The sequence below is a fragment of the Dendronephthya gigantea genome, unplaced genomic scaffold (assembly GCF_004324835.1).
Source record: "Dendronephthya gigantea isolate DGI-Jeju-01 unplaced genomic scaffold, DenGig_1.0 000009F, whole genome shotgun sequence".
Classification (NCBI taxonomy): domain Eukaryota; kingdom Metazoa; phylum Cnidaria; class Anthozoa; order Malacalcyonacea; family Nephtheidae; genus Dendronephthya; species Dendronephthya gigantea.
In genome coordinates this window covers 839527-855552 of record NW_021163019.1, presented here as the reverse complement: position 1 = coordinate 855552, position 16026 = coordinate 839527, and the positions used below count along the sequence as shown (strand labels likewise).

Sequence of the window (16026 nt, the reverse complement as noted above, 5' to 3'; positions counted from 1 at the left end):
TTGTTTTTTTGTTTTTGTAGTCTAATGATCTAACTGATAACAAATAACCTTGTCACATAGCATTTCATGCCGTAATTGCATCATTGATGCCATGCCAAAAACATGACTAACCGTGTTGTGCAATTCACCAAGCCTTATAGCAGAAATTATATTTAAAACCTGTACACTTAAATGATTTATAGACCGATATAAAGCTAATTTAATCGAGGATGTCCCCCCAAAACATCAGCTTTATCTATATTCGAGCACGCTTATATTGCTAATTTAGAGTAATTTAGAGGAAATGTAACATTGCAAGAATGTAGCAATAATGTGGACACATGCGAGCAAAGAAATCTCTCAAAAGATCTTTTCTACTTTTGGGACCTTACAGGTAAAAACCCATCGTTTCCTGTCTCTCAAAAGTTCAAGGTTGAACATTTTTAAAGAACGTGATCGAACCCTAATTGAGTCAACTTTCGAACCAAGTGCATGACTAGTCTCGTGACTAGTCACACTTGGAAATTGAAGAAAAGAATATCCCAAAGACCATCAGGTAATTGGGAAATGAAATATAGGCTATATACTCGCTGCATAAAAAAACTGAACGAAATGTGCACTGAAAGACGCATGATAACTTGCATCCTTCTAACGTGATATTGGATAGAACTCTGAAAACAGGCACAATAATATACAATAAAAGTACATTTTACTGCCGAAACTTAACGTAACCATCTTTGATGCACGGAAACCATAATTATCTGCAATAAAGTTATAACAGTTTCAGGAAGTCGTTTAGCCAGAGAGCCTAGCTATTAAGAGGAATACCTTCCATAAATATATGCTCTTGGTATGCCACTTATTTGTCGATTACTCAATTCAAATTTTTGTCTTAAAGTTTCAGCATTCATTCCCGAAATTCTCTTTGTTACTGGCAAAGATTTTGCTTTCAAAGTACCTTGCTTAAACATCGAGGTAAGCATCAGTACATTACCATATAAAGTTATTTTTTGACAACGTTTTTTCTCCATTTGAAACCCCAATACTTGATCCTAAAAATTTTTGAGCATTATTGGAAATGTTCTAAAATAGGCCTAAAGTAGCTTCTTTTATGTTTGATGTTCTATATATAAAGCCTGGTGTGGCTTTTTACACGTTTTATTACTGCCGTTTTTTGTATGTGACAGTGACCCTAAGTGGACGGAATAAATTTAAAGACGGCTGTGCTCGTATGAAACGCGACTGTTTGCATGTACCGATGATTTAGAGTCTCAATTAGCCAATTAGCGCAAGTTTTGTTAGGGCTGAACCCGCTGTGTTCGGTAGCCAGACTTTTTCGATCGATTTGAACGCCCAGTCTGAAAAATATGAGAAAAAACTGTCTCGGCTGACGTGAATCCTCTAAACGTTTCTCCGTTAGCGATTCTGGGTAATGACCTGTAACACAAGATACAAAAGCCTGCATGGGAAATTATTCCACAGAGTGATAGACACAGGCAATAAACCAATTCAAATGTCATGTAGTCGGCTGTGATCAGCACATAACATTCCTTATCTGTACAACTTTCTCGGTTATCTTGCAACTAATCTGTGGATCCTACTGGCCTACGCGATCTCGCTGATCTGGCCCACTGCATGTGGGAGTGGCCATTAAAAACTTCTCAATTTTTTCAATTTGAAACTATCAAAAATTTCCGCCGCATGTGTAAAGCTAGGTGGGTCTTATGACAGTAGAAAAATGCAAAAATGGTAAGGAAAGGTACCGTATATAGTACAGTAGCATTACTTGAGTGGTATAAATTATACATGAAAAGTCGATATTCAGATTAAATATTTTGCTATTTCAATTCTCATTTGATGCAGTCATGATTATTCACGCTTACATATTAGGTGTGGTTCAGACCAGGTTGGTCACTAAACAGCAGTGCCGGTTATTATTTAACATTCAAGCATTATTTGAAAGTTATTTGAATCGGAATCCGACATTGAAATTAAAAAATACACCCACCTTCACTTACCCGGCAGCTTGCAAGCAACCATACCAACGGCCCTAACAACTCCGGCAAAACAACAAACTGTTGTACTTTTTTATTTTAATCTGAAATATATTAGTCGCATTTCCGGACCAAATCGGTTTCGCGTAAAAATACGTGCTATTATTCGTTTGAAGGCTCCATAAAAGGTATCACGCTACAAAGGGGCAGAAATGATAGTTTTATAACTTTAAGACAAAAGAAGTTTTATTAGTATTCATTGTGTTGCAACTTTAAGGCTTACTTACGAAGGAAATCCTAATCACAGGATAGGATGTCCCCAATCTTCTCGCGTTTGCTGTTTTTGAAATATTAGTCTTATTTGTATATGGGAAATTATTTTAGCCAATCCGAATTCGGCGTATTTTCGATATTAACCACTTTAAATGTTCCACATATTCCCCTGTATATACAAGTAAAGTAAGCCGCCAGCCTTTTTAGAATAAGTGGGCGCTGTGTTGTTTTTCTGAGACCAAAACTCGAATAAAATGTTTTAATAATATCGCGGTCAATCCGTCATATCCGTCAATATTTATGCTAAGGTTTCATGTACATAACTATATTCAAAGTGTCAGTGCTATTGTTCTAGTTGAACGGGGTTGACATGGCCCTTGGGTGATATTCTGGTGTTGCGACGAGTGTACGGCACCGCGCTTCGACATTCCTGCTTTATCTATGGCAAAGCAATTTGATAATTTCGTAGGTGTTGAGTAAGGAGTCTATAAATAGACCCTCTCCTCTTGCTCTTTATGTGCTTAAATATTTCAATAATTGTTGACAGTTTTAAAATTGCTCTAAATGACATCGCGAGGCACCCCGCTTGTGGCCTGATTGCCGTGTTTGTATGCGAGCACTCAAACGTGACTGGTATATGCGACTTGTACAAACTCCGACGGTCTTACCATACGCTAACAACCTGTAATTAGAAGCCACGATAAACATTTCTATTAGACAAGAATGAAGATCAGACATCTCCTTGTCGCTTTTATTTACTCGCTGCTGTTTACAGACAACGACGGCTATCCCTTTACAAGGTAAGTGTGGTTCGTCCCACTTTATTCTTGTATAATTGTGTATATAATTTCAACCACAGTTGGTTGCCTGTTAAGCGATAAATCATATTATGTGATACGGTATATGAATGAAATGTTACATTTCGCCTTATTTAAACAATCGGCCGCCCTCTGTGTCGTCTGGCTGTCTGATGTAGCATTTATCTTTACTTTTTCTTCGTAGTCTATTGCAATTTAGCAAGAACAGCATCTGTCGTAACGATATATGTCGAAGTAAGCCTTCAGTAATGGAGCATGTGCAGCAAGGCCTCGCAGTCGCGCTGAACGAATGTCAAGAACAGTTCAAAAATAGGAGATGGAATTGTACGGAGAAAGGTGGCTCGATTGAAAAGATCATGCGATATGGTAAGTCGGTTGTAATCACACATTTTATCGCCATGTTAGATTAGCCATGTTCTAAAACTAATTAGAACCGCGGGATTTCCTTGCTCGAATTTTCCCTGTAAATTTTTTACACCAGTGTTACAAGGCTACCTTTCATTTCCACAGTTCAAGATTCGTCTTTGTTTTCGCGGCGGCTTTTATATATATATAGAATTTAATTATAAACATACTTGACATGCATTTTCTGAGTGCGACAGCGAAAAACCTCTCGACAGACACTACACATATTCTATACACGTAGATAGGTTACGCTATAAATATGAGCAATACACATTTATCGTCGCTGTCTGCTCGTGCTTCGTGCTACCACATAGATTGCGCTATGAATTAAAAATACGATGGCAGTTTAGTCGGTTTTTCATACGTGTCTGGCGCACAAGCTCTGGTCTTTGTCAATAACGTTCGACCATTTTCCGTGAAAAATCTCTTTCGTGTGTTGTATATATTGACGAATTTGCGTATACAGCTGGCGAAAATGTACATGCCTATTTACCGAGTCAGATTTGGTAGATTTCATTTCAACATAAAGTTAGCGTAAAATTTCAGTCGATAAGTGATTTACAAAGTGTCACCGATATATTTTTTTGTTTGACAATATGATTAGGTAAATATACTTCGCTTGTCGACAAAATTGTTGGACGCGGGTCAAATTCTGTCGACAAAAGATGTGCGTCAAGATATATAGTATAAAATTTCGAACATTCTATCTTAAAAAATATATGTTTTGCCCATTCTATTTGTTGCCGTTTTGAATGTAGTCACAACTGGTTCAACGTTCAACGTACTAACTGATTTATTTTAAACTAAATTTCACAACATGAGTCATGAGACCAGCATTTGAGTCGCTACTTGTTCATGCATACAAATATTCAAACCGTACAGTTCATCCTTAGCCCAATATTTTAACCTTTTCAAGCGGAGCTTAGTCTAATGTAGCTAATTCAGACTACTTTCATGGACCTATGGTTAGGTGTGTAGATAGATATGGTACACGTTTAATCGCATTAACTTTACGTTCAAGTTAATTACAATTTCTTGCCGAAATATTCAAAATTTCTTTCAACAATGTAATTTAACCCTGTCTTTTGCCGGCTTGACACCTTTTTGAACACATCAAAGGCAAATGTTCCCTCTTAAACGTGCCGCCTTGTCGAACGGGAAAACACGATGTACAAGTTTACGGAAACCCCGAACGTTTTAGGTAAATAACCGCTTGAGCCTTGAGGCAATGTCCTTTTGCTCTCGCTTTTACCTTTCCTCTTAGTTTAGATTTTTAAGAATACAGGATGCTGTAATAATTCACAAAGCGCTAAATTCTTACACAAACGTGTTAAGAGCCAATTGGCCTTGTATAAATCTCAATACCTATTATAAATCACAAACGGAAAACATCTTGAAATTTGAAGTGGGTTTAACGAAATCCTTTTTAAACTTGATCGCCCAAGTAAACAAGACGAGGCGTTTATCGGATGTTGGGCTTGCGCAGGGGAAATATAATGTTCTATGTTTTTGAAAACAATCTCGATTTCTGAGTATATATAAAGACTCTAAGGTCAATATTATCCAGCGATATAGATCTTCCTTACACGGTAATTATTTATCTAACCGCAATCTATAGCTCGTCCTGTTTTTCCATTTGATACGCAGTATCACGCGAACAATCTTGTCAAAATATTAAAAGAACAGCACTCGAACTTGGATCCGAACTAGGGGCACGGCAATATTTACTGCGCAATGCTATCTATGTCTATGCCTAAATATCACCAGCATATTTACACCGAACAGCCGGACTCAAGAGAAATATCAGCGGGTTAGATTTGATTTCTAGGCGAACGTGACTAACATTCATGCCGAGTTCCGTACTAAGGAAGAATATGCTCTTGAATGAAATTCAGAATTCCTGAGTTTTCGGTTGAAAAGTCTCGAAATTACGTCCGAAAACACGTGCAGAATTGTAACTTTGATCTCACGGTCAAAATAAGGGTGTTGTTTTCCAAATCACCTGTTACTTGTGTATCAGTATCAATTGTGTTTCGAACCCACTTTAGAAGTTGAAAGATGACCAAGCTCAATTGCCCCGTGGAACATGCATACATTGATAAAGCAATTATACTTCGTGTGAAATAAGACTTGTTTATTACCGAAATGTAGGTGTCCAAATGTAGGTGTTGCGAACAACTAAGTTTCGTAGGGCAGTTTTTAGGGGAATTATTCGTTAGCTCGCGAAGATTAGTCTGTAAATGTGTAAATCCACTTAACCCCTCGATCCTTTAAACCTTTTCACGTCGCACTGAAAACGCGAGTCCGCATGCAAATACTCCAGATTTCCGCACAAGGCCAAAACACCGAATTTTTCACGCGTTTTGTGGCCACTTTACGAGAATAGTTTAGCCATGCAATCTTGTATACACGAAGAACATTATCTACTTGGTCTAATCCCATCAGATTTTGACGCTTTCTGTCTAAACGGTCTGAGAAGCATGCGAAAAATTTCGATCAACGGACGGCACAGACATTTGCGTGCAATGGAAGCTTCGCTGAAGCACCAGATGCCTTACCGACCGTAGTGAGGTTGACAACAGTGATCGCAAATTAATGGGGATCGAAATTTCGAGGTGTATTTTAATTTTGCCATTCCGAAAATCTTTTCAACAGATTTGGCCACCATCTGGCGTCCCGTAAAGCTTATACTGCATACGCGCAACGAACTAATTACGAGCTGTGAAGTTGATAAAGCCGAAGCAAGCAAGTTTGACTAATTGCAATTAGCTTTCTAATTAGGAACGGGTGGTCGATAACTTTAGGAAGCCGGTAATGAAAGTTGATGTAAGCTGTTAAGTCAATTAATGCTTCGAACATCACAATTAGTGTTCTGATATGGAGCATAGCCTAAAAGGAATGCATTTCTACGGCATTCGAGGTTGAACGATTATACCCATCGCATGAAACATAGTTCACAGTTGCACTTTAATCATCACAGAATGCTCTAGCAGAGTGCTATACAATATTAGCCCCAGCGGTGTGGGATTAAAGCTGCGTGATAATATCATCTTAAACAAAAGCCACTCATCGATCATAAAGGAACCCTGTAAAGCAAAATAATCGAAAAAACCTCGCAGCATTTACCAGCAAATTATTTATTATTAAATAACAGTATGTTAATAAAAAGTATCCTGTCCTCGCAATAACCCTCCCCCACTATAATGACCATTGAGTCATTCATTCCTCTCACCTGTGTCTAAACCTTTATTACGCTTGTTGTCTTAAAATAATTTCTGCTTAGTCTCACGCGATTGAAGTCAGTCTAGCTGATATATTTGGCTACCGCAGGTTTTGCCGGGTACTCCATACTTCTAAACAGAGCAGCCTTCGGAAAGAATCACTTCGACTTTCGATGTAGGCGGCAGCGAACGCGTAGGACAAATAGGCGTTTGTCAAATATCACAATGACGGCTTTGAGTGGCCGTCAAAACTCCGTATCTTATATCAACCTTTGCTTGCGCCAAATTAAGACGAAGGGTAAATATGCACCATATCTCTAAATCATAAGCACACACACAAAAACACTCGTGTTTATTCTCGTGTCGCCTTGAACAATTATCATCTGAAACTATATTTTCCCTTGTTGCGAAGTTTGTGTGTTTAGCAATGTTTACGCACGCTCTTGTACTAACATAACAATTCAACAGTCGTGCGGTTATACAATATATTGTTCCGCTCTGATATGGGCGAGTTGAATTATCTCTTCCGAGCACTGACTCAGCGAAAATTGGGTGAAGTTTTTAATCTGTTTCTCCGGGAAATCCAGCCAGGATCATACTAAACTAAGTGAATTTCTGCTCTAATAGATGGCTCTAGAAAATTCAAATTGTTTACCCAAGACAGCCAAGATAAAAGCCATCTCGACTAAAATCTTTGTCTGACACAGGAAACGCGTGATTTTTGACGAAAATCTCATTCCCTAGACGTTAAGAACCGCATCAGTCTCAAAAGATCGAATATTTACACATTTGTATCTGCCAAAAGACGAAAATCGCACTGAAAATCGCTATGCGCTTTACTATATTTTGAGACAGCAGTTCGGTTAATGGTCTTTGTTTCTTTCAGATTTCCGCGAGTCGGCGTTCTTTTCTGCGATCCATGCTGCAGGGGTTACCTATGTCGTCACACGCGCATGCTCGCTCGGTGATTTGGATCTATGCGGTTGCGACGCTTTCAAGTATCGGCAAGGAATGACAACAGCATCGAGGAAAATAGCCAGCAGGCAAATTGCGCAAAGATTCGCCGACAGGGGGGTGTGCGACAGGAATATTAATTTTGGAGAAGAGATATCGCAAATCGCGTTTACAGATAAGACCGCAATTGTAGACGCAAGGACTTTACTCATACGATGGAATTTCGAAGCTGGACGTAAGGTGAGATATATCTTGGGTTTGCCTCAGTGTGAATGTTTAGTAATTCCGCCGACGCATGAGCATCGTTCATCTAATTTTATTACAAAGGAAAACATAGCATCCCTTCTCCAGACCGGACTGCCCCTCCGCATCGTACTACTTCCCCAGGGGCAGGCACCTGCCTACTGGATCTGTCTTATAGTAGTAGGACCGATATCTCAAAACATATCTAGAGCCGAAATGGTAACATACCTAGAGCCGAAATCTATTTAGAAGTTGTGCCTGGCAGTCGTTGCTATAGCAACAGAGACGTTTCAAAATGGCCGCTAAAAGCATCTATATAATTGAGTTTTTATCGCAAGCGAGTTCGGTGACCCCCAATTTTTTTTTCATCAAAATTTTACACTATAGTTGCTTTATCGATAGTAAAGTTTGAAAAAAAATTCTGTCAAGTGCGATTTTTTTAAAGGGCTGAAATGACGTTAGTTTGCAATAGAAAAAATCGCACTAGACAGAATTTTTTTCAATGCTTGATTAAATGCTTTTTAGCGGCCATTTTGAAACGTCTCTGTTGCTATAGCAACGACTGCCAAGCACAAGTTCTGAATAGTTGCCAGAAAGGTATATAAAATTTTAGTCTTTAGTCAAACGTTTAGATACTGAATATCCTTGTTTAAAATATGGATCTAAAAATTTCGAGCAACTGTAGGGAGCCACCTTAATTACACTAGATGCCTCCGCTAGACAAGTGATGTGTAAACTAGTAAACTACTGCTACTAAACTGAACTGAGCTTAACGCTGTGATGACGTAAAAACCTTAAGCTAATCTATAATTCTCTTGGATAACGTTTTTGAACTAACTAAAGAAAAAACTGAACCAAACCAACTTGATAGATATTTCTGCACGCATATTTGACAAGTAAACTGAGCTAACTCTATACAATAAAAACACTTGCTGAACTAAACTAAAACGAAAGAGACCTCGACTAAACCAACGATTCAGTAGTGCCTGATTCTACGCCAAATAGCTATTTAACATGCATATTTTAAAAATCATTCGCAAATTCGCCGCATGGCATACAAACAGTTGAGTGTATTTCAGCCATTCCTGAAATATTTGTTGCTGGATTAAGCTGAAACCATGGCCAGACGATGAAACAAGTGCATGACCCATATTTGCTTTTAAGCTGCATAAAAAAATTGGTGGTTTTTTAAAATTGCGAAACCGGACATGATATCGTTTCTTCAGGTTAATTGAACACGGGTATCGTGAAAGGTACGAATTTTTGGCTCATTCAAACATGGCTTATCACCATTTGGCTAAGTTTACGCCTGTTTACGGAAGAGTCCGCATGAAATTATTCAGCTTATGTATCGAAAACAACATGATTTTCTGGATTAACAAACATCTTATCTTGAAAAACACATTTTATGAGCGAGTTTTATCTATATAGTAATTGGCATATCCATAAAAAAATATCTTCGTGTAGTAAGTCGAGAACAAAAAAATAACTAGAAATCTCAGTAATCTTGAAGTTAATATCTGGGGAAAATCAGTAAAGAGAAGATTTTCGCATCTCGTGCAAGATACATCTGTATGTTGTAGGGATGTGTTCTAACTGAATCTCCCCGGATATTTGATGATTAGGTTTTTTTCCTGTATTTTTTTTTGCAGCTGCTCTGGCAAACAGCCTGTAGTTGATACCTCTTAATTAGGAAATTGCAAGTTAACGTTAATAGATAGTTCCAGATATTGGCTCGTCAGTTTCCACGACATCCAACACCGTGCACTTGCAAACCGAAAAAAGCATAAGCTTTGTCCACACACGCGATTTTTGACGATGATGTTCATCTCCTGGTGTATGCTTTTGAGCATAGTATACTAGACGATGTACTACATATAGTACATTACTTTATTTCGTCAAACGTGTAGTCAACTGTGCACATAATTCACTCAATGAGGATAGACCCTGGATAGAACTAAGCAAATGGCCGACAAAAATCCCCAAGTAACCGAACAAGTAAAAGAACAAGTAAAGCCGGTTTTCCACTAGCGATATTTTTCGCGCGAAGCGACTTTATTGCTTTGTATTTGAGAAATTCGTTCCAGATGGTTGCAGTTGAGAGCTCTGAAACAGAAGTTAAGAAAGTAAAGAAAGTGCATTCAACTGTGTATAGCCTGCGAACGGTTCACAAAATTGTTTTGACTTCGATAAACGCAATTATTTTCAACAAGAAGTGGTTTTAAACTAACTATAAGATAATCAGAATTTGCGAAAATTTGGAGTGCGATGCTTTCATATTTTAGGCCCAGCATTTCGCAACATCCCATGTCAAATATTGTATTGCACTACCTGTATTGGACAAAAACCCTCTTGACGTTTCGACCTATGGCTATGCTAAGGGCCTTCATCAGGAAAGTTCATGATATAGCGTTAAAATAGCTCTTTGGTTATTTCGCAACAACACTTGACAGTTATATTCTCGTGCTATATGCTCACGCTGTGGTGTTAAATTTCTAGTCTGAAAAAAAGTTGACTTTAAGTTCAGAGCTTTTACAGTTAGGCAATAAACCTGCTGCGATTCATGCAGGATGTGACCGAATCATACTTCGTAACTACGTAAGGTAGATCATAGCTTATAAGATGCAGGCTTGTGCAACTACCTGTGTTATTTATATTCTGTTCAAAATATGGCAGCTCGTGCTTCGTGATTGAATTGGTGCAAATCATAAGTAAAGAAGTTCAAATCAAATAACAGCAATTATAGCTTAAATTACTTGCTCGTAAAGTTTCCATAGAGCTTTCACTTCGACGCATAAAGGAAACACATTCCTAGACATAAAGCTTTTTTGCTGACAGACAGTGGGCTTGTGTAAGGAATGGCCTGTTTCCTATTGGCTGCGCTAGAATCGACCAGCACTTTCTATGTTTTTGTTATAAAATCTGTCTATGTTTTTGTTATTAAAACATCTGGCTCGTTGATCGACCATTTTTCTAGAATTACCTGATTTTCTGAATTCTTTCATACAATTACCAATGTAAATAATCTTTGGGAAAACATCGGCCATATTTGCTCTATCTTTTCTCACCCACTTCAACTAATCATTGAATATTTCCCAGAGTAATTCGGTCGACATTTATGGGCGTGAATGACGCTGGGATAGAACTAATCAATTAATGAGATTAAGCTTCGAAATCATTAATCTTTTCCGTAATCTCAAGTGAATTCTTGGAATAATATGGTTATCTGGCCTGCGAATGCCATGTCAATTCGTTGACAAACAGCACCCAGGGTTTAAATTTGATATATTGCCTGACCTGATACATCGCCTCAGACGTGGAAAAAATAGACCATAGTTGAGAACGATGATATTTTCGGCTCATTTGACAGCAAAATTAAGCCTTGCAGGCACGCATGAATTGTGCACTCTAAATTATCCGATGCATTGTCAGGCTAAGGGAAATGTGTGTGTACTGATGCCATAGCGAGAACAGACACCTCCATGCACTACCTAGGTCGGAGGGTAGGCTGTATTATTTTGCCCCTCGGCAGTTAAATCGGTTGCGATAGAAATTTTCAAGGTCATCGATAAGTTATCACAATTTTGTGGGCTAAGCTTTTGGCAAGCTTTGCGTCTGGAAGGTAGTGCAGTCGTTTACCTTGAGTTACCTTGAGTATTGATGGCAAAAACTGTCAACAAATGCACTGACGGAAATATTGACAACGGCATCTCGCTAGAAAATTTTCGAAGATTGACAGTTGCTCAATTTTTTATTATGGCGAATTAGCCATTCTCGGCACCTTTGAGATTGTAAATAACATTGGAAGGGTCATTGCTTTTGAAAACTTAAAAGTGGACTCCCGAAAGTTCAATTAAATAAGAAAATATATTTTAGGTTTTTTATTCTTTATGCTCTCAAATATTTCTTCTAACGCGAACCATCATGACTTCCTTGCAAATTATGATGACTGAAGGGTCTAAAAAAACACGAAAACCCACTTGTGGGTTCCTAAGTAAGATTTATAGTTTACTATAAATTTCATCGTCTTTTGTACACGAGAATACCTTGTCAACAGAGGCTCTTGTCTTGATATATTATAAGGGCATATATCTCGTGCTGCCACTTATCCTTGCAATTTATAATCATAACGAAAAGACAAACTGTCTTGCATAATCTCAAAATCTAAAAATATTTAAAGTGAAAAACCTAAAATGAAGACTTTCATCAAGCCTGTTTTTCACTAGGCGAAATTTTGCGCGCGGAGCGGAATTTTTCTTTGTCTTTTTCACATTTGTTCTGCATGGAAGCGCGCAAGACGATGAAAAATTCATCTCCGCGCGCAAAATTCTGCCAAGTGGAAAACAGCGCTTACGTTTTGCGCCTTGATTGCGTATTTATGTTGATGTGTTTGCTGTCCCACCCATGCATTGTGGGTGGGGATTTCGCATCCGGGAACTGAATTTGCTTCTTAGTACCACGCTCTTAGATTGTGTTCTAGGTACCCCCTCTGGAGTTATTTATTATCTCTATATAAACGATACTCTAATCACAGACCTTATAACTACCTGTGTTTACTTATTTGCCTAATTTTTATACTTTCCTTCATATGTTTTTATCATTTTCTCTTCATTTTCCTTTTGCAAACAATTTGACCAGACTTCTTCCGGTATTTCAGTGCAGTCCTTAAAATCTAATTTGAATAAACATTTAAACTCTTCATAATTTCCTGCCGCCGTTTTAATATACTTTCAACATGCTATGTCCAAGGTTAAGGTTGAAAATCCTTGTTTCGTAAACTGGTAGGAAGGACAGTCGGTCAGTTAACACTTCACTGCATGCGTGACTAACGTATAATTGATTCCATCTGCATTTATACATCCGTAAACTTTGTCGCACGAAAAACAAAGACCCACTATCGATAACAATTACTAGTGGCAATTAAAACTTTCCGGTAACGGTAAAATAAGATTGATTTAAGTTTACTTAAAGATATTTCAGCTATACACAGGTAACGACCTATAGGCCAAGGTATAAATATGTGACACCTCATTCGTGTATAAAAATGATAAAGAAAGCGCTGTTCAGTACAAAAAAAAATAGTTTACACTGATGAAAATAGTCGATCAATTTTGAATTTTGTTCATGTTCAAGTTTTCTTACTTCCCTACACGGGTGGGCCGGCTCTCACTGTAAGAAGATTTTTTAAACCAGATGTTTCGTTGAAGTGTGGTACTAGTTTAGGTTTCATGTAGTATCAATGTATAGGAAGCTTGACCTTACTGGACCTTTAGTGAAATGGAGAAGTCTCGTTTGAGAGCATTCAAATTAATTAATTTCAGTTTTCAATCTGTATTGATGGGCACTAGAATACTAAAGACAATACGTTTGAGGTTTTCAGTGAGAGCCTCCCTTTTACTTGAAGTATTTTCATCGCTTTTTAGTCATGTCATTTCCCATATGCGTTGTAGATTAAATTTCAACGTATGGAAAATCGTTTATTACTTAGTATGGGTTATTCTTAACCTTGACTGCAACGCCCAGTTATTTCGGACGTGACCTTGGAGAAATACGCACTTAAAAAAATATTAATTAACTTTCTTTAATTCCATTGCCGCGTATACACACGAAAAAAATGCGAATCGAGTTCAGTTTTTGAACAGCAACATTATAAATACAGAATATTTAGTACTTTGAATATTTCTCGCGTCTGAAAAATGCAATAGTGGAATGCAGACTTTAGACTCTTGTTATGAGGTCAGTCTTAATATACCAGTGTTATTACAGGATGATACCCAGACAGGCGGTGACTAAAGAACATAGCTGATGAACTTCAAATTTGACTACGATTATTTGCTTTGTTTACCCAGCAATACGTAACTTTTGACATTTGAGCCAACGCCCCTTACATGGTTAGGATAGGGCCCCCTACAATAGATAACACTATAAGTCTAACATCTAAATATGAGTTTTTAGAACCTCAAGCTAAACTATTATCTGTTCTATATTAGCAGTTGGTTGTTTGAAATGTGTTTTGGTTAAACTATACGGATAAGTTAAAAATGAAAAACACAATTATCTATTTATTAAACAGCTGAGCCGAAACATTTTGATATAAATAGTTTAGTTTTCAATGGAAGTAGGTATTTAATGCATACGACCAAGGTTCAGTCTTTCACAAGATGAATGAGAGTATTTTAAACTTTGTCTTATCCACCGTTTAAGCTATAAACGCCTTTCGAATAACGGGTTGGGGTTGAATAAAGCCAATCGTTACCCATTCGCAATGGTAATATTTACCTTTGAGAACCCCCTTCTCTTTGCTGATGAAATTTCTCTTTGTACCTTTAGGTTTTACGGAAAATGATGAAGAAGACGTGCAAATGTTTTGGCTACAGTCAAGCTTGCACACAAAAGGCCTGCTGGCTCTTACTACCGCAATCCTTCAGCCTTGTAGGAGCAGCTCTGAAAGAACGCTTCGACTCTGCCTCAAAAGTCTCCTTCGGCAACAAAGGCAAGTCTTTTCAAGTCTACGACAAATCCATGAAGCCTCCGACACAAGAGGATCTTGTCTACACAAGTGAATCGCCAACGTTTTGCAACCCAGATCCGTCCGTTGGCTCGCTTGGGACGAAAGGGCGCTACTGCAACGCGACTTCGATGGGCACCGACGGCTGTGATATCATGTGCTGTGATCGAGGCTACAAAACAAGTGTTGAATACATCAAAACGTCCTGTAACTGCAGGTTCCGCTGGTGTTGCAAGGTAAAATGCAAGACATGTCGAAAGGGGAAAACTGTAAACACGTGTCTATAGAACTATACGGTCCTCTGTGTATATACACCATCGGAGCTGCCTCGGATTTAACCGCTTCGCGCTCGAGTGAATATTTTATTCGTGAAAAAGTTGAGGTGAACCAAACCTCTCTGTCGTTGTGTGAATATTGCAAGCGCAGGCTTAAAGCCAGAGTTCCAGAGTCTCGAGTATTAAGTGTAGTTTTAAACGTTTTTGAAGAATATGAGCCAACATATAGCTGAAAGCATTTTTATTGCAATGGACTAACTTTGAAAATCTCATTCAGTTTAATGTCAAATTTTATATAACTTTCGCGAAAACTAACCTATTATATGAACCTGTAGTTAATCATTAAAGCTCTTTTTAGTGCTGGCATTCTCGCTGTTTAGCTTAGTTTTGATTTAGATTATTGCAAACGGAATATTTTGATGGTTCTGTTATAATATTATGTAGGCGTGCACGAAATATATCATTGATAGCATGGCAGTTAAAATCTACGGTACCCCGACACAGTAGTGATCGTCTCCCATTACTGTGGCGCGAGTAGAAAAAATAACCGCTGTACAGTAAAATATTTTATCACGGGCTCAATACGCGAGTAATAATTATCGAGCCCGCTATTTATGCGGTCAGCCTAACAGGTCGCTTTTTAAAAGAGAAGATGATATTAATTTCGATTTTAGTTTTGTGTTTTAACAAGATAGCAGATGATCGCATTTTTCTAATACTGCCTAATGTACTTGTGTTTTAATTTACTATTTTAGAAAACTTACTTTATTTTGAACCACCGTTCCGTAGCTAAAATATGATTGACCATTGCAACTGTGTAACCACGCCTTGGCAGTAAGCTGATATTCTGAAATTGTAAATAGTATATACATATCTCTATATATATATGAAATACGTTTGAATCGATATAAAATATCTTGGTAATAAATTAAATAGATATATTAAGGATATTCGAATATTCTGCGACAATTTTTCTAGGTGCCGGTTTTTCAAACTACATAGACAATCTAATCAAAAAGACCTTTGAAAATCAGGCTATTGCCAATTTCATAAAGCTTAGTAATTGATTTCACGGATCCAGATTATGTTACTTACCCCTATTTTTTACGACTCCGAAGCAGTGGCGTAGCTAGCCCGATAATTTAATCATGCTATGCTAATATTTTGGTGTTTATTGATTGTGAAAACAATGAATTTCAGAAGAAATGAATAATGATAATATCCATAGCATGACTAAATCGTCAGGCTGGCTATGCCACTGCTCCGAAATGCTCACCATTTAGTTCCATTCTCTTTCAGCCTTTCAGGGTTTCCACAATGCAATGGACGACTCGCGCTTTAGACTAATTTTTGATC

At 37.8% G+C, this 16026-nt stretch overlaps 1 protein-coding gene across 1 annotated transcript in view; it reads left to right on the top strand.

Annotated features, from left to right (window-relative positions):
• LOC114517724 (protein Wnt-4-like) overlaps positions 1 to 15585 on the top strand; it is a 34877-nt gene extending 19292 nt beyond the window's left edge. The window contains exons 3-8 of the mRNA XM_028537535.1: positions 374 to 535; positions 878 to 954; positions 2964 to 3046; positions 3249 to 3430; positions 7577 to 7884; positions 14218 to 15585. Of these exons, the coding sequence (XP_028393336.1) occupies positions 472 to 535; positions 878 to 954; positions 2964 to 3046; positions 3249 to 3430; positions 7577 to 7884; positions 14218 to 14682 (1179 nt within the window). The 5' untranslated portion in view covers positions 374 to 471 and the 3' untranslated portion in view covers positions 14683 to 15585. The remainder of the gene's footprint in view (positions 1 to 373; positions 536 to 877; positions 955 to 2963; positions 3047 to 3248; positions 3431 to 7576; positions 7885 to 14217) is intronic.
• The last annotated feature ends 441 nt before the right edge of the window (positions 15586 to 16026 follow it).